The sequence below is a fragment of the Ziziphus jujuba genome, chromosome 2 (genome assembly GCF_031755915.1).
Source record: "Ziziphus jujuba cultivar Dongzao chromosome 2, ASM3175591v1".
NCBI lineage: Eukaryota > Viridiplantae > Streptophyta > Magnoliopsida > Rosales > Rhamnaceae > Ziziphus > Ziziphus jujuba.
Genome location: NC_083380.1, coordinates 1,724,721 through 1,744,276, shown reverse-complemented (window position 1 = coordinate 1,744,276; position 19,556 = coordinate 1,724,721). Strand labels below are relative to the sequence as shown.

Genomic DNA, 19,556 nt, shown 5'->3' with positions numbered 1-19,556 from the left:
ATTGCGATACTATGGCAAAGTACGCATCGATCAGAGTTCATAGACAAGTAGCACGTAAAAATCAGAGTTAAGATCAAAAAGTCATGGTTAGATCAAGTTGAGGTTCAAACTAATCGAGCAAGCTCAAAGTTGACTTTTTATTTATATAGATTTCATTTTGACTCATGTATTATGGGATAGTTCTCGTTCATAGACTGGCATAATATTTGATTTTTAGCTAATATTTAGAAGTTATGGTTAGGGGTAATGTTTGATCCCGATTGACTACATGGGCCCCAATGTTTACTTTTTTCTTCGTCAAGGTTTGGTATTGACTAATGCATTACCATGTAGATCTCATACATACAAGTTCATAAAGTGGCAACAAGTCTGATTTGCAGTAACAAGTGAAGCACTATGATCAAAACCATTCTAAAGACAGTTTGATCATTTATCAAATGGGATCCACATATTTTAGACTAGAAATATTATAATATATATATATATATATATATAGGAATTCAATGATATAGACATCCTCAAAGACGATTGTTTTTAAAGAAACCGTCATCTTTATATATAGTATTGACTACAATTTCTTCAAAAACCATCATTTTTGAAAATCTTTGCATGATAAAAAGATATATATGCAATGTTCCAATTGATGCATAATTTTCAAGCTACACAAGCTTGTCTAGACCCTATGTAGCACCCCGTCCCGAAGTACACAGAAAATTTCTCAAATTTGACCAAGGTTGACCGGGTTTGACAGTCGTTGACCGAGAAAGGGTCAAATGTTGATTTTTTGTTCCTTATGGAATTTCACATTGACCGAGATCCCGTTATAAAGTACACGTTGGCACGAGCTCATAGACTAGTAGCACGTCGAAAACGGAGCTACGATTTGAAAGTTATGAGCAAAATAAGTTGAGGTCCAAACTGTCCAAAGGGTGCCGAGTTGACTTTTTGTTCATGCAAAGTTGAGCTTTGACTCATGCAAGGTTGTGAAGTACTCATCGATACGAGTTCATAGACTAGCGGCACGCTTAAATTGGACATCTGATTAAAAAGTTATGAACATGTAAAATTTTCCGAATACCGTAATATTTTAATATATTTTCACTTGAGTGAACAGTGTGTGCCACGTGTCACATTTTCAGCCAATTCCATGAGTGAACAGTATCACTTATGGGTGGCTTTTATTCTGGCTAAAACGCATGAGCTGGGGGAGGAGAGAGAAAGGGGGGAGGAGAGAGAGAAAGAGAGAGGTAGAGAGAGAAACCAACCGGCCACCGCCGCTTAGCCATTTTCCAGCCACCAGAACAGTACATGTGCCACCCTAGCTTGAAGCCTACCTGAAAACCGGCCGGCCAGCCAAAAATCAAGGCCAACCGACCGTCGACGCGCCCGGATCGAGGCTTTTTCGGCGGCAGCACCGATTTCTTCAGATCCAGATTTCTCCCTATTCCGGCCACCGTTTGCCTCACCTCCAGTCCCGTTGAGTCACTCATTCCCTGATCTACCTTCCCATCAAAAATCACGGCGGTGGCCACCAGACGCACCGCCGTGGTGACGGGTTCCGGTGATGACGGTGGCTCGTCGGGAAATCGACTTTCCGAAGAGTTTCTAGTTGCACCGCCCATCCTTTCCCACTAATTCCGACCCTCTGAACCCAAATCCGATGTCCACTTTCCTCAATTCAGGACAGATTGAGAGAATCAAAGACTTAAAATCCGAGAGCTTTCCGACGAGATTCCGACCACCATGGGTCCAATATCCGGGAAATAAGACCAGATTCGTAATCCTCGTTTCACAAGTTTCGTTTCGGTATATTACTCACAAATTTTGGTTAATGTTTGTGTTAAATCCCTCGGGTACCGGGTATTATTTATCTGAATAAAATATTAATTTATTTGAGTTGTGTAATATTGTTGTTCTAGGAGCACGTGTGTGTCATGGAATTGATCCAATGGAAGATCTTGGGTTAATTGCGTGCTCGAGGTGAGTGACCCACCTTCAAAATTAATTTTGGGAGTCAAATTAATTATATGGTGATATTTTAATATTTGAATGTTTTTATGTTATGTTAATTGTTAGATAAATTGTGAATTAAATTTTGATGCACATATTTGAATAAATGGAAATATATGATTTTTGATAAATTATGGAAATTTAGATTTTATGACAATTTGATATTTAAAGGAATTGTAAAAGTAATATTATTTGATTTATTATGGAATTTATTTGTGAATTTATTTTGAATAATAAAAAATGCATTTATATAAATTTATGTGGAAATTATTTTATGATATTGAGGATTTGTGGAATTAAATTATATATGAAATTCATGTGGTTTTAATATTATTTTTGGGCATAATTTGACTTTAGTATTTCAAGAAAAATATTGGTTAAGTTTGGTGGTTTCAAATTATATAATTATGCCCTTGGAATATTATTTGATTGATTTTATGATATGAGAAAAATTATATATTATTGATGGATTTATGCTGGTGTTATTAAAGAAAAATGTGGGATGGTGAATTTGAAAAATGGTATAATTCCCATGGTGAATTTTGGAAATAATTGTGTATTTTAATAATAACTTTGGTTATTTGTTTTAGACGCACTCATACAGTACTGGTGTTCTGTACTGTGTATGTGGATGAGCGCGCAAGTTATAATGTCTCCCATGAGTTGCTATCGACCCGAAGGCAGGCAAGTTGATATTGGCCATAAGCCGCTCCCCTCCATGGCTGGGTTGACGGTTTAAGCAGCGGCGCTGTTGGAACGCCGAAGCGACCATATGCAAGTTTCTCTCTTTAACCTCCCGCCGAATGGTGCTCGGGTCGCTGGGTATCGTAGGACATCACTGGTATATAGTATGATGGTGAATTTGAAAAATGGTATAATTCCTATTGTGAATTTTGGAAATAATTGTGTATTTTAATAATAAATTTGGTTATTTGTTTTAAACGCACTCATACAATACTGGTGTTCTGTACTGTATATGTGGATGAGCGCGCAAGTTATAATATCTCCCATGAGTTGCTATCGACCCGAAGGCAGGCAAGTTGATATTGGCCATAAGTTGCTCCCCTCCATGGCTGGGTTGACGGTTTAACCAGTGGCGCTGTCGGAACGCCGAAGCGACCATATGCAAGTTTCTCTCTTTAACCTCCCGCAGAATGGTGCTCGGGTCGCTGGGTATCGTAGGGCATTACTGGTATATAGTATGGTGCGTCAAGTATTATTTTTCAGATATAAATTTTAAATCCTAAAGTTTTAAAACCGCATTTAAATTAAATGTATTTAATTTGTTTTATCACCTATTTCCAATTAGTATTTTCTAAAATATAATTATTCATATTTTATGTCACTTATTTTAAATGAATGTTTTTAAAATGCATCTTGCCGTATTTTTATTATATAGATTGGTTGAATATTTTAAAATGAATTTTTATAATATTTTTACCATTTATTTTACAGGACTGTTGTAATTATTTAAATTATATTTTTGATACTGTTTATTTTAGTTTATTAAATCAAATTTTATGAATTATATTGAATTTTTCCTTTATGTTATATTTCTTTCATGCAAGTATTCTAAATTTATTTTATTATATTTCATTACATTTTATTCGTATTTGGATTATTTAATTATTTATTAAATTAAGTATTCCTTGATTTTCGGGGCATAAAAGATTGGGTTTTGCGAAAATGTTTTAAAAGGGGAACATTTCCAACGGAGTGAATGGTGAGGGTTTTGAGAGAAAATATTATTTTCAATTAATTATTATTTATGTACTTATTTATTCTTAATTAATCAAATGTACTATAATTATCGTTGCTTTATAATTATACAGTAGATAGAGTCACTCACTGAAATGATTAGCATATCATATTTTTAAATTCTGTTCCCCTAGGTACAAGGATTGGGAGACGTTGATCGTCCGGGACGAGCCCGACGTCTCAGTTCATTGCCGAAAGTCCAAGAAGCATTTCCTTCCTTTTTTTTCCTCTCTATCTTGTATTGCTTCATCTGTCATTGTATTAATTTTATATTTATTTGCATAATGCTCTGTATACTATATTGGATACATTTTATTAAATACTGCATTAATTTCTTGTTATTATTTTGGAGTACTGTAAATTTGTGGAATCAAATTGTAGTAAGATGGAAAGAATAAGGTGATGTTTATAGAAGTGTGTTTTCAATGTAGAAAATTTATGGTAAATCTAATTTTTAAAGGAGGTTCTGTCGGATTTTCTATTGGAATGTCCGGTAGGATTTCTCTGGGATCAGAATTTATCTAGGATTCTGGTGAGAAATTTTGAACGGATTCTGATATCCTAAAATTAGTGTGGCAAGCATTAGCATTAACTGTGCAGTGGGGGTGTGGGTCAAGGTCACAACTAATTTTCATCTTTTTTTTTTTTTTTGGGGGGCACTTACCCTGTCAATGACATTTACATGAACAAAAATAAAAATACGTTTTTTTTCAAAAATTAAATAATTTTGTATCTTCTCTCACCCCTTACAATAAAATTAGAAGATAAAAATAAAAATCAATTTAATTTTGATATATATATATATATATATATTTTACAAAAATTTATAGTACAACAACAAATACTGCATAATATTAAATCAATCCATGATATCACAATCCAATCAATTTCAATAAAATACGAGTACCCCAATCTCGTATTTGCATATAACTTATCTCCCACCAAAATCTGGACAAACTCTCTCATAATAGCAAGATTATAAATATATATATATATAATATATATGTTATATAACTTGCCATGTCACTGATTATCCAACATAGGATGAGAACTATATTCTCAACAGTATATTAGTTTACCATTTGTGTAACTAGGTTTTTAAATTAAATCATTAATAATGTATCATACTTTCCTACTTCCTACCTTATATTCATAACATTTTCACAACATATTATAACTCATTAGTTGTATCGATACTCTTTGTTCTAGCCTTAGATATTCAGCTAAAGTCAGGGTCTCTAACACTCAAAATGCGGGAATTTTAAAGGCATTTAATTTTTAACTATAAATTGATGGAAAAATAAAGAGCAAGCACCACATATTCCTTTTCACCCTCCCTTTCAATATGTTATCCACCGTCCCACCATCTCCGTAGTATCTACAAACAAGGAGTTAATTCTACAGCTAACCCTCTTCTTGCGTAATCAATAATCTTGATTCAGAAGTTTGGTGACACCATGGGATTTGAAATGTCACATACTAAATTAAATAGCCATAAATAAACAATGCAGGGGTTTCAGAGGGTGGGTCATATTATATTGATTGAAAGTCAGAGCAATAAAGAGCACGACATTTTTTTTTTCACCCCCATCAGTTATTATTGACCCTCTGACACCATGCGATTTGAAATGTCACATGTTAAATTAAATAGCCATAAATAAACAATGCAGGGGTTTCAGAGGGTGGGTCATATTATATTGATTGAAAGTCAGAGCAATAAGGAGCACCACATATTTTTTTTCACCCCCATCAGTTATTATTGACCCTCCCAGCATCTTTGGAAATATCTATAAAAGTGAACCACTGCTATATTTCCACGTGTTTCTTTACACTGATCACGTCCTACTATCAAATTTTGGATTCAGAACTTTCAATGGATTCCTTCTCTTTAGTCTTTTTCTCAGTTTTATTAATTAGCTGCGAACTACAATAATTACTTGATAACAGTATATATAGATATATATATAAAAGAGGGTAAAAACAAAGTAGGCTAAAAGAAAAAGAAGTTTCACATATTTCCATGATTCTTAAAAGGAAAACTATATAAGGTAAATTCTTAATATCAGGATTTCTTCTTTTAGTTTTTTTAATCATATTAAAAATTTATATTTAAAATTATATTTAATAATCACTAAATTTTGATAAGATTTATATTTCTATTTTAATATGTTACTATATCCATATTTGATATTTTTAAAATTTTAAAATTTTAATATGATTCAAGAGTTAATAAATAAAGATCTGATATTCAAATTGTTATATCGTTTTCATGTGAACTATATATATAGTTTTTATTTAGTGAGGATATTGTAATTATAAAATCAAAATATAATGTAAAAAAATTATGATGAAATAAAAATGATCAATTTGTCTTAACATATTTAAATTGTATTTAAATTTTATAAAATCAGAATATCCTAACTAAAACAAAACTGTATATATATATATATATATATATTTTTTTTTTGCAATTGTACAAATGCATTTTTGTTTGAAAACAGTTAATATATAGCCCATTAAGTTTCATTTTTGTTTCACTTTTAGTTCTTTTACTACTCGAAACATATATATTTTACATAGCAAGAAAAATTTAACATTTTCTTGTACTCCCATATTTATTTAAAAAAAAAAAAACCATTAACAAAGACCAATCATAAAGTTTCTTATTTTATTTTTTTATTTTTTTATTTTTTTTATTTTTTTTTAATTTAACTACGGATATGGTCCTCATATAAGAGTATCTTGAGGGCGCTGGATTATGAAAAAGTAATATGCCATATAAGTCATATGGACATTATTTTCAGGGGGAAAAAAAAAAAAAAAGGTAATATGGAGATTATTTTATAATCTTATTCTTCAATGCTAGCGGGTGGAATTAATGTGAACTGACATGAGAAAGAAGAGCTGCTCATAGACATTGTGAATTTTCCTTAAATTTTTTTTTTAAATCAATCTTTAAAAAAAAATTTGTAATAATATAACTTATATTTATTTAACAGTGATTTTTGCAAAATATTTACATTCAATTACACCTATCCAATTAGACTTATCCTTTTAAGCACGTCATCATCCAAATTTAGAAAACGTGGAGGGTTGAAGGTCTGGAAGTGGGAACGCCACAAACCTCAATTTTGACTTGACTAAATTTCCAAAAATTTCGTTCATTCTTAATTACTTATGAGTAAATAATTTACTCATTCATATTTAAATTATAATAGTATTTTAATCAATAAAGTAAAAATAATATTAGAGCTATCAGGAAGTCTATCAAGATGTTTACCAAGTGATGAAGTTTTGTAGTTTTATTGGCATTTAGAACCTATGCCCCCTCAAATACTAAGCTTTTACACTTTCACCCTTGATTCTTTTTTTTTTTTTTTCTTCTTTTTCTTTTTTTTCTTTTTTTTTGGCATTTTGATCCGTATACTTCAATTTTTGTGCACTCTGCTTCTTTATACGCAGGATATGTCAGGATTAAAATAAGAATTAAGATTAGTATTGGGATTGAATGAGATAATAATTAATCCAATCTTATTTTTGGCGTCAATCAGACATCATTAATTTTTTATATAATTATCATTAAAATAAATATAAGTTCACATAACTTATTGATTTTTGAATTAAAAATATAATTTAAATTAGATTAGTTTAATATAAGAAATAGATAAGTCATTTATCTAATTATTTTTTGAAAAAATTTACCAGATAAATTTATAAAATCATTAATATCATATATTAATCTACACATCGATCAAGAGAGAAAAAAAAAAAAGAAAACAAAAACTGATACTATTGAAATATATATATATATATATATAAACAATGATTAATAATAAATAAAAAGAATATGAAAAAAGGGAAGAGACAAAGATTTTAAAAAAAAAAACAATATATAGAAATAGAAATAAAAAAACGGAAGGCAAGGTAAGAAAAATAAAAATATTCAAAAGATAAAAAAGAAGTAATGGAAGATAAGAAAAAGTAAAAAAAGAAAGAAAGAAAGAATGGATGTGTCAAAGAAATGGAAGATAACAAAACGGAATTACAAAGAGTAAAAAATAAAATCAAACCAAAAAAAGACAAAATATTGGGAAAAAAAAAAAACTTATGCCAAATAAAAAAAGAAACAAAGATATAAAAAAAAAATATAATAATAATATTTTAATCCTATCAGCTGCTGCACCAAGCATGAGATTAGAACTCTTATATCTCAATCACAATCTTTATCATTTCTGTCAAACGAGAACATAAGCATTCACTTATCCATAAACTAATAAAATAATAACATGTCAAACTGCCACATCACTTTACATTTGTAATTGATCATTATATTTGATCATGATTATATTCACATTATATTAATATCCTAATGTCATAATTGTTGCAAAGAAAGAAAGCCACATATAATTAAATAATATATGCATCCTAACATATATATATATATATATATATAGGGTTCGGATATTGCATGCAAGTTAAAAAAGAAAGCCATATAAATTATTAGACAAGGGGAAGCGATTAGGAGGGTACCTCGTCTCTCAACACAATCTTTTTCTTTCTCATTGTGAACATCCTCAATTTTGAACACCCACTCTTTCCCGTCCGGCAAACCATTTACACAATGGCGGAATCTACAGCCTCTGTAATTATCGATGTGATCAGTCAGAAGTTAGACAATGCAGCTTTGTGGATGAAAGATAAGGATAAACTTTTAGGACTTCAATACTCCATTGCAAAAATCAGAAAATTACAAATTGCTGCAGAGAAGCTGCTGGCTGAGAACTGTAAAGTCGAAACGTGGCAGAAGAAGCTTGAAGATGCACTGAAAGCAACTGACTCGATGAACGAGGATGATCTTAGAGTACTTGATACCCCCGTTTCAAAAATCAGGAACGTACTGAAAGATGCAGAGAAGAAGCAGGACCAGAGTAAGCAGGTCACAACATGGCTTAAGAAGCTTGAAGATGTAGTGTCTGAAGCAGATGACACGATGGACGACGTCTATAATGAGGTAAACAAGCACAACGTGAAAGAGATATGTAATACTTCCTTCTCAAACAAATTACATTTTTTTTTTTTTATAGAGATTATAATATATTCTAAACTAAAGAGGAAAGGTATATCACTTACATCTGGTCGAATCAAGATCGAGTCTACGAAAACAAATTACCCTTTATCAACAATATGTATAAGATTTCGTTTATTTTTCTTTTCTTTTTCTTTTTCTTAAGCAAAAACTATATTTTTTTCCAAAAACTTATTTATTATATAGAAATATAAACTTTCCAAAAACTTATTTATTATATAGAAATATAAACTTTGGGAATATAGAGAATTCTTAATTTCTCTAAATTAACTTTTTTACATTAAAATCAGTGGATCATTTATACCTAAACCATCACTTAAAAAATATATATATAAATAATCAAACAAACAAACAGTAAGGCTAGTTATCCACGATAAATTATTTGGCTAAAATCACTTTTGGCCACAATAATTAGTCTTTAACTACAAAAATTATACACTTAGCTGCACTATATATAAATATATATATATATATTATAAGTTATGGTTAAAATTTTTTTTACCATATGGTCTATTGGTTACACCATGGTAAATGAACATGGGTAGAAAATCAACCCAAATTTTTCTCCCTCTATGCAGCTTAAGGCACAAATCTTAGTCTTCCCACGTGAACTAAGAATCTATTGCATTTTAAACGCACAACAAGTCTCAAATTCCTCAATTGCACACAACCTAATCTTCACTCCATGAATGTCATTGTTTTGCATGCACAAGCACACACACTAAAATGAGGAATCAACACACAATGCACATAACAATATAACAAATGTAATCACAAATCTATGCCTGGCAAAATCTTACATAAAATGAACCTGCATAATAAATTTTGGATTTGGATTAATGATATCATATCGAATTCATATCAATTTCACCTAATAAGATCTAAAAATTTACTGGTCTTACTGGATAAAACATGACAATATATAATAAACCCACTAGACCCATTAAGGAGGAATAATTTTGTAATTGTACAAGTTTTATAGTATTAAAAATTCTTAGTTTATTATTTAAATATGTATTGATTTGTTCTTTGTCTAACTTAAGTGCTACAAATATAAAATCAAATAAGTCTATTTGCAAGATTTTTTTTTTAAATCATTTTATTATTTGAAACCTAAATCAAATTCTAATTTCCAAATTTTATATATTCTTAACAAATTGATGGGTCAGATAACAAGTTACATGACAACTTAACAAATAGGTTTGGATTTACTTATATAAAAAATTTTAACGAGCTGTGTTCAGATTCATTATATTTCATAGGAACACAACACAAATACAGTTCAAAGGTTTACACAAAGCACATTAGCACATTAGCACATTAGCACATATGGGTAATGCACAACTTTTCTTTATTAACTCACTGAATAAAGGATATAGCAACTAATGGTAGCAAGGATCACCATAATTCCCTCCTTTTCGATGTCTCAAGCCAATCCAAAGCCCATAAACACCAAAATCATATGTATTATTGGGACCCACCAAACAATGACACCTAGCTACCTATAACAATGCAATAGACATCTCCTAATTGCTAGGAACAACACTGACACCAGCTAGCACCTAACATGTGCCTTAGAAGCATTCCTGATTACTTAGAAGATTGCCAACTAAGACCTTAGACAGACACAACCATAGCCCTTGTTCGTCCACATTCAGCACAATTGCTCAATGCAATGTGTCGTGCATGCAAGATGCCCTTGCTGTCCCTGGCCCAACAAAGCCCATTGTCCCAATTGGTTGCAACCATCTGCCCACATATGTGTGTGCCATGTTAGCAACACACGAACATTTGTGCACCAAATTTGGCACAAAAACACATCAATGAATGGCCAACTGTAACATCCCTTTTCCATTGGCAAATATGTCACTCTCTGCCAATATTGTCATCAATTTAGCCACCGTGTTTAGTACAAAATTTTTTATTCAAAGCTTCCTAGAAGGTTGCCCATTCTAGAATTGTTTTCACTTGAGCACACTCAACTTTAGAGTTCTTTTGAACTCTAAAGCCAACCGTTTTGAAAAGGTCTCGGTATTAAAAAATTGACTATTATTACATTTAAATCATTCATTGATCTACACGATGGCGATGTGGGATTGGACATTGGATAGCCTACCAGTGTCCCACACCTATCCACACTAGTTGTCACACAGTCATGCACACTTGTTATTGCATACCGTTGCCCATGCACACAAGCACTTGCTATTACATGCCACTACCCATGCGTACACCTGTTGCTGCATGTTGTTGTTGTGCATTGCTACAAGATGCTACACATTGCTACCACATGCTGCCACGAGATGTTGGTAGTTGTACTTAGTGTTGTGTGTTGTTGCACATTGCACCTAAGCATAAATGCCCACGTTGCACTCATGCAGGCATGACCATGCAAATGTTCCCACACACCTGCATGCATGCTGTACATCAAAGCCCAGAAATGCTCACCCATATAGTCTAAGGCATATGATTGGTTACAATCCATGCACCCACACAACGAGACGCCCCCATAGCCACCACATCAAGTCCACAAGTCATCAAGCCATGCACCACCAATATTTGAGTATTCCACACGCATTGCTAATAAGAACCATCCTATGTGACGCCCATGCATGTTGGGAAATCACTTATGCCATGCCTTACATATACCACTAGGGTATCCCCCTTCTAAAAAGCTTATTTAGCCTTTTTCTTTGACAACACCATACATCAAACTGTACAAAGAGTCATAATGACCCTTAGCATGGCCTTGAGGGCTCACCACCATGCCAAATTCACACCTAAGTATGCTTAACACCATACCAATCAAATTCTAGTGTCTAATGCTAGTTTGCTTCAAACCAAAAACCTTAATTACCCACTTTGCGATGCTAGATAGCACTATGTGCTACCAGTCAAGGCATATAAGCATGCCATAGGCCTAAGCATGAGCACAGGAACCAGCATGCTTGGCCTATCCCAAGGCTCAAGGGGCTAACAATTAGCCACTTATTATGGTTAAAACTATTTAGCCACAAAATATACTCTTTTAACCACAATATGTATTGTACCTAATAACCCAATTTTTTATAGTGAAAGAAAAGAAAAAAAAAATGTGAATTCTAAATTCAAATTCTCCCTAGTAAATTTTACTTCTAGATTTCTCTCAATAGAATGAAACCAAAACTTTAATTAAAGAAAATAGGCATGCTTCTGATGAAAGGAAACGCTGCAGAATGATGCTAAATATCAACTAAATATTTGATGTGAAAAACATACTAAACATCAATTAAAAATGATGCTCAAACGTTATGTAAGAGAATTTTTTTTTCTTCATAACATACCAAAAAACCTTGTGGAATTAATTGTATTTTTTTCCAAAATAAAACCAATGAAAATCTTAAAATAGCATAAGCAAAATTCTTTACAATACACAGCCAACCCTTCAAAATCTCAAAAACCTTTCAAATACAACTCAAAATGCAAACTAGTAAAATAAGGACAACATATAAAACAAAACTAACAAAATTGGACATTTGCCAAATCCACATCTAATGTTCTATACTTGAGTTTTTCTGAAACCATACAAAACTAATGAGTGATAATTCAGTAAGTCACTATGTTTTGGCTATAGGAAAATAGTTAAAAAAATATAAATATATAACCTTATACAAAAATACACATACATAACATAGTTCATCAAATAATAAGAAAAAATAGATTTATATAAAACAAGTCATAGTTTAAGTACTTCCAAATTGAACCAACAAATCACAATTCCAACACTACAAAACTTGACAAAAACAAACCATGACCCAATTATTTTCGAAAACTTGTTTTCTTGTAGTTTCATGTTCATCTAGCTATTGAATGCTCAATAGGACTTTTCATGCAAATGAGAAATCTTAATGCTTTAAAATAGACAAGAACACTCATACAAAAGAGTTAAATGCTTATTATAATCCGGTAGGTCCTTCTACACGTAATATTATATGTTAAATACCCAAATGTAAAAAATCATGAATCATTTAGCCAAGAAGGCCATAACAATGACTCATCCCAACAACGGCGATAAAATATTTGAACTATTTAGGGAAAATTCCATAACGAAACTAGCCACAAATTTGTCTGCTATGAACCAACATACCAAACTATAAAAACCATAAAATTCATAACATATCAAAAGTCCAAAATTCATGTCACATCAAAATGTGTAAAACTCATATCATATGAAAAGGTACATACCCAAAGGTTCAAAATTCAAATCATATTGTTAGCAATTGACAGGAAATATTTCGGAAATACATATTTGTTTTCAAAATTAATTGAATATCAAATACATAAAAGAAGAGAATTGATGTTTTAAGAAAAATGAACTTGTATTGATTAATTTTCAATCAAAATAAGAAGAAAGAATTGATATTTTCCCTTATTAATTCTCACCCCCACATTAAAATTGTTTTCTACTTTTGAACATTTTCTTATTATCTCTTAGAGAATTTCCAATGCTTAATGTGTAGTGCTCTATACATGTGGTATAGAAATTAACATATTTAAATTTAGGTGGTATAAATGCATAGTTAATTGTGGATTTTTTTTCAATAGTTATGTGCATAAAAGCTCTTTATGTCTATTAACTAACTAAATATTTTATTTTTTTTATTTTTTTAAAACATGACTCGCTTTTTTAAAAAAAAAAATTATTTTTAAAAAATTTCGAAATGTCTAACAGAGCCTCCATCTAAATTCTTGTCACAGGTCCACGTCGAGCTAGACGACCTAAGCTCAGACCAACTGGGAAAACTAAAAAATATCAAGGAAAAGCTAGACACGTTCGGAGAAAAGATTAAGCAAATTATCGAAGATTCGAAGGAGAGACATGAAGATCAGCCTCATAAAGTTTTCACGAAGGAGCTTGACCCGGACTTTAAAAGACTGTGGTCAGATTCTTGGATGGAGAGTCATGTAAACGATGTTAAAAAACATTTGTTAGAGGACGGAAATGAAGGGGAAAAAGTGGCAGCCCTGGCCATAGTAGGTTATGGAGGATTAGGAAAAACCACTCTTGCTCAACAGGTGTTTTTGGATTGGGAGATCGAAGAGCAGTTCGACTTGACAATTTGGCTTAATGTCGATTACGATTTTGACATAAGTTCACTTCTCAAGGGAATCGTTATGTATACAGCAAAAAAGAATCAGGAATGGGAACTCTTACGGTCTACAATGAAGAAAGCAGATGAGAAAGTTTTCATGTCACTTGTTAAAGGATTCATTATGTCTGCAGCTAAAAAGGATGGTACAGCTGAAAAGGATAGTACAGCTAAAAGGGCCGATGATAGCGAGAGGGAGATCAACAGACAAAATGAAGTTGAGTTGGTAAGGATGAAAGTAATCCATGAATTTTTCGACGGTACTGATTTGAAAGAATTTCGTGACGTGATCGAGAACGCCATCAAAGTACACCTCCACCACTGCCACCTGGATGAAGGTCAATTTCGGAAGGAGATGACTGCAAAGCTAAAGAAAATTATGGACAAATTAGGGGATGAAATATATAAGGAGGGAGAGAAGAAGTTAGTAACTGAAATGATCAAGCTCGAACAAGAACTCAGCAAGTGTGAATTTAAATTGACTGAGAAACTACGAGAAGGAATAGAGGGCAAACGGCTGCTTCTTGTACTTGATGACGTCTCCAATATGGACCCTGAAAAGTGGGAAAACTTCAAAAACTTATTATCAAATTCAAATGTCCGTGAAGGGAGTCGAATAATAATAACTACTCGTAATAAACAAATTACAAGTAAAATGGTCCCCCATACGTTGAAAAATCTAGGTGACGATGACGCTTGGACTACTTTTATCGAAGGAGTTCGTTCCAATCTAGGTGAAGATCAGGACTCGGAAGCAGTCCACGACTCCAAAAGTGAGGAGATGCGGAAAGACCCCAAAATTGTGGAGATGCTGAAAAAGTGCGGAGGAAACCCTCTTGCCTTGAGGAAACTAGGTGAGAAATTCAAGAAATTCGAGAAATTCATTTCCATAAATGTAGAAACCTTAACAGAGTTTCAAAATGTAGTAACGGAAACGATTTTGCCCTCACTAAAACCTAGTTATGATATCCTCCCTCTGCATTTGAAACATTGCTTTGCCTATTGTAGTATATTCCCTCAACAATATGAAATTGATGTCAAAACCTTAATACATCTTTGGATGGCACAAGGGTTGATTTATCCACAGCCAGGACAAAGAATGGAGGATGTGGGTTACGAGTATTTTAAGAATTTACATCAGAGATGCTTGTTTGAACAAGTTGGTGACGATCGTGAGAATGTAAGTAAGTACAAGATGCCAAACCTTATACAAGATCTAGCAGTATTTGTTGCAGGAACAAGGTTAGCCACATTGAAGGAACATGAGAAGCATAGTATTGATCGAAGAACTCGACATGTCTCGTTTCACTTCCATGTACACGCTTCGTGGAAGATGCCCACTTCATTCCTTCAGGCAAAGAGGATTCAAACAATTATTTTGCCTTGTCAGTTCCAAAAGGAAACTAAGAGGAGAGTAAGCCACTCAACTTGTGAAAGTATCATTTCAAATTGCAAAGCATTACGCACGTTGGATCTGCATAATACAGGGATCGACAAGTTGCCAAAGAACATTGGTAAGTTGAATTATCTAAGATACCTTGATCTTTCTCAAAACAAAGCTATTAAGTCATTGCCTGATTCAATTACCACGATCCCGTATTTGATGATACTCAAACTCTCCAAATGCTATGGACTTAAAAAATTGCCAAAAAATATGAAGAAACTAGTCCACCTCAAACATCTTGAGATTGATTGGTGCTACAGTTTAACTCGTATGCCTCTTGGACTGGGTGAGCTAACTCTACTTGAGACACTGTCACAATTTGCATTGAAAGATGATGCTGCAGATTCGGCCAAGCTAGATGATGAGTTGAAGGAACTGAAAAAATTGAGAGGAGAGCTCAAAATTCAAAATTTGACAAGTGACATGAATTCTGGGATAGCAAACTTGGAGGGGAAAGAACATCTTAAATCGTTAACATTAGCTTGGAAATTCGATGAAAATGCCAATCCTGCACCAACCGGTGATCTAAAGACACTAGAAGGTTTGAAGCCACACCCAAATCTAAAGGAACTGGCTTTATTTGGCTACAGGACTGACAAATTCCCCAAGTGGCTTATATCACACAAAAACTTGGTCAAATTTTCATTGCAAAAATGCAAATGCAACAATCTACCACCACTTAGTGAGCTCTCATCTCTCAAGGTGTTGATACTGGATGCGATGGCTAACTTGAAGTATATCTCCGACGAGTCTGAGTGCCATTATTCATCATCAACAGCATTCATGCCATCCCTGGAAGAGCTAAGGCTTACAGAATTGCCAAAGCTGAAGGGATGGTGGGCAGATGTCTCAAAAACACCTACTCCATTGCCATCATTTCCTTGTCTTTCCAAACTGTTGATCGAAGATTGCCCCAAGCTGCATTCCATGCCGCTCTTCCCGAATTTAAAAGAATGGCTAGTGTTGGATAACACTAACTTGAAGACATTCATACAGACAATGGATAATGAAATGCCTTCTCGTCCTCTCTCCGAATCGCAAAGTCTGCCTAGTCGTTCGGATATGGAGATTATCTCGGAAGATGGTGGGAATGATAAGATTAAGTTGGAAAGAGCAAAGACAATGTGTAGCATAAGCTCTTTCACAAAGACAACTAATGATGCAAGCTCCTCCAAGTCGACAACGAGTGATGCCAAGCGCCCCACCTCTCATCCTCTCTCCAAGTTGGAAAGTCTGCTTATTATTGGGAATAAGGAGGTTAGTTCTGAAGATGGTCATCAGCATAATAAGATTAAATGGGAAAGACTCACAAGCCTCCGGATTCTGAGATTTGATTATCATCCAACTCTAAAGAATCTTCCTACGGGGCTTCAACATGTTACCACCCTGGAAGAACTCCAAATTTGGCGCTGCGACATAAAGACTCTTCCTGAATGGATCAAGAATCTCAAATCACTTAAAACTCTTCGACTTTTAACATGCCCTTTTTTGGAATCATTGCCTAGTGATGGACTTGGAAGCTCTTTAAACACACTGGAGATTGTGGATTGTCCAATCTTATTGCAAAGATGCCAAAAAAATACTGGTGCAGATTGGAATTTAATTAAAGATATTGAAAACCGTCTACTCCAGCAACCTCAATATTCTCTTATCTTCAAGTCAACAAAAGGTAAAAAAAGTTTATAGTCTTTTATATGGTAATGAATCTCAATAAAAAGCATATTAATTTTCTTTTTCTGATCTTCTATGGCCGACACTCTGTAAGATTGTACATATTTAGTGTTTAATTCTAAAGGATATATTGGAATTAATTCTAATAGTAATTCATATCGTCAAATATGTTAAAAAGTTTTAATTTTATATCATTTTGCAGAATCTACTAAAGAAAAAGGAAAAAACCAAACAGTTGAGCACCTAGAGTCCCCTCGCCAAATTTTCTGATGCCCTAAAATAGCGGGAAGAAGTATACCAATTAATAGGTAATTATACATTTCCTGCTATTCTCCAAAATTTGAATTTTCATTAGAAGTGATATCTTTCACACATGTACATACACACACAAATGTTTACATATGTCATTTGTATGCATTTAAATTCCTTACTGAAATACTTTGTGTGCCTTTGTAAAATTTGTTTTCTTAATGATCTACTCTATACTTAGCAGAAATGTTGTCTGCCTCATACTTTCACCATGTAAGTATCACAGTCTGCTAGTTAAAAATATTGAACAAGTTTGAATTTGGTTAGCTTATGATTGTTTTTCATGTTCACAGATATGGCGTTTAATAATAGTATAGTAAATTTTGTTGACATTAATTGATTTACCATATAGAAGCATAGATACAAGTTCAAAGTTTGAGAAATCACATGGTTTCCGAGGTCACAAACTTGGGATGTAAATGTCAATGCAGCAGTGGGTGCTGCAAAGATACTGCAAGGTCTGAAGCCACACTCAAATATTAAATAATTGCCTTTATTAGGTCATAGTGGTGTCACATTTTCCGAGTGGCTTATTTCACTCAGAAATTTGGTCAAATCTTCATGACAAAATTGTGATTGTCAATATCTACCACCACTTACTCAGCTTTTATCTCTCTAGGTATTGATAGTGGATGCGTTGGCTAATTTGAAGTATATCTCCAAGGAATCTGATGATCACGCCTGAAAAGCTAAGGCTTAAAGAACTGCCTAATCTAGAGGGATTGGGGGGGAGATGTCTCAAAAACAGCTGCTTATTGCCATCATTTCCTCGTCTTTCCAGATTGATCATCAAAGACTGCCCCAAGTTGAGTCATGCCAATCTACCACAAATTAAAAAAGTGGCCAGTGTTTATACTAGCTTGGAGACATTCATACAGACAGTGATAAAAGCTCCTCTCCAACTTGCTACGTTGTGTATTATTGGGAATAAGGACACTAGCTCTGAAGTTGATATTGGGTGGACACCTCCCAAAGCCTCGGGTTTCTGAGATTCGATTCTCTTCCAAAACTAAAGGAGCTTCCTGAACATGTTACCAACCTCGAAGAACTCCACATTTCGCATTGTAATATGAAGACTCTTCCAGAATGGGTCAAGAATTTCAAAATGGCTTAAAAGACATGGACTTTCAACATTCTCTTTTATGAAATCTCTGCCTCAAGGAATAGAATTTCTCTCAGACTTGGAGACATTGGAGATTGTGGATTGTCCCTTCATATTGCAAAGATGCCAAAAAGAAACTGGTGGGTGACTGGGAGAAGATTGAGCGCTTTGAAAATCCGCTACCTCAGAAACCTCAGTCTTCTCTTATCAGAAGCTATCCAAATGTAAAAAAACTTTTTTGCTCTTTTATATGATAATGAATCTCAATGAAGGAACTATTCTTTTCTTCTTCTGTAGAAGAAACTCTGTAAATAGTATTTAATTCTAAAGAACAGAGTTTGTGTGTGTTTAAGTAATTCAATCACTACCATAAATAAATGTTTGTATGTGTGAACAACTTTTAATTCTATCTTATAATGGAGGACCTAATGAAGAAGAAAGCACAGTTCAGGACCTAAAGAGTTCAATCTTATTTCCAAAACTGTGAGGCTCTAAAACAGGGAAAGAAGTCTATCATTAAGAGGCAAGGATACATGTCCTGCTTTTCTTTAAATTAAAACTTGCATTACCTTTCACACTTAATGAAATAATTTGTCTTCGTAAAATTTGTTTCTTATTAGCTTTAATACCCTATGCAGACTTTAGTTAGCAGAATATGTTGGCTACCTGTACATTCTCTAAGTATCATAATCTGCTGATTAAAAATATTATGCAAGTTTGAATTTGCTTATATAATTGTGTTTCATGTTCGTACATTTGTTGTTTAATAATAGTACATTTGGTTGATATTGGCTGGTTTACCTTATAAAAGTATAGGTACAAGCAACATGGAAGAATGGTCATGAGCTCTTTGTTGCCATCAGCAAGATTAGAACCTCAAATTGGTTTTCTTGTTTTGTTGCCGGAAAATTTGAAGTCACCAAATACTTTTCTGTCGTAAACAGGGAGCTGTGGCAACTGTACCTACTCTGAGGAGGTTTTCATCAATATCACGCAAAAGGGTGGCTATTAAAACATTTTTTTCACATTTTAGGTTTAACGTGGCTTGTT

The 19,556-nt window shown here is 33.3% G+C and overlaps 1 protein-coding gene across 1 annotated transcript; it reads left to right on the top strand.

Annotated features, from left to right (window-relative positions):
* The first annotated feature begins 7,876 nt into the window (after positions 1-7,876).
* LOC132800482 (disease resistance protein RGA2-like) lies at positions 7,877-18,919 on the top strand. Its single transcript, XM_060814249.1, has 4 exons — positions 7,877-8,779; positions 13,589-17,093; positions 17,298-17,403; positions 18,024-18,919. Exons 1-3 carry the CDS (start codon positions 8,390-8,392, stop codon positions 17,363-17,365), a joined length of 3,963 nt encoding a protein of 1,320 aa, XP_060670232.1. The 5' UTR covers positions 7,877-8,389; the 3' UTR covers positions 17,366-17,403; positions 18,024-18,919.
* Positions 18,920-19,556: the final 637 nt, after the last annotated feature.

Excerpts from the sequence above, each read along its gene's own strand:
- LOC132800482 (XM_060814249.1), top strand. The coding sequence starts at position 8,390 with ATGGCGGAATCTACAGCCTCTGTAATTATCGATGTGATCAGTCAGAAG. Across the intron at positions 8,780-13,588 it reads TGGACGACGTCTATAATGAG|GTCCACGTCGAGCTAGACGA; the intron begins GTAAACAAGCAC and ends TTCTTGTCACAG. Across the intron at positions 17,094-17,297 it reads TATCTTCAAGTCAACAAAAG|AATCTACTAAAGAAAAAGGA; the intron begins GTAAAAAAAGTT and ends ATCATTTTGCAG.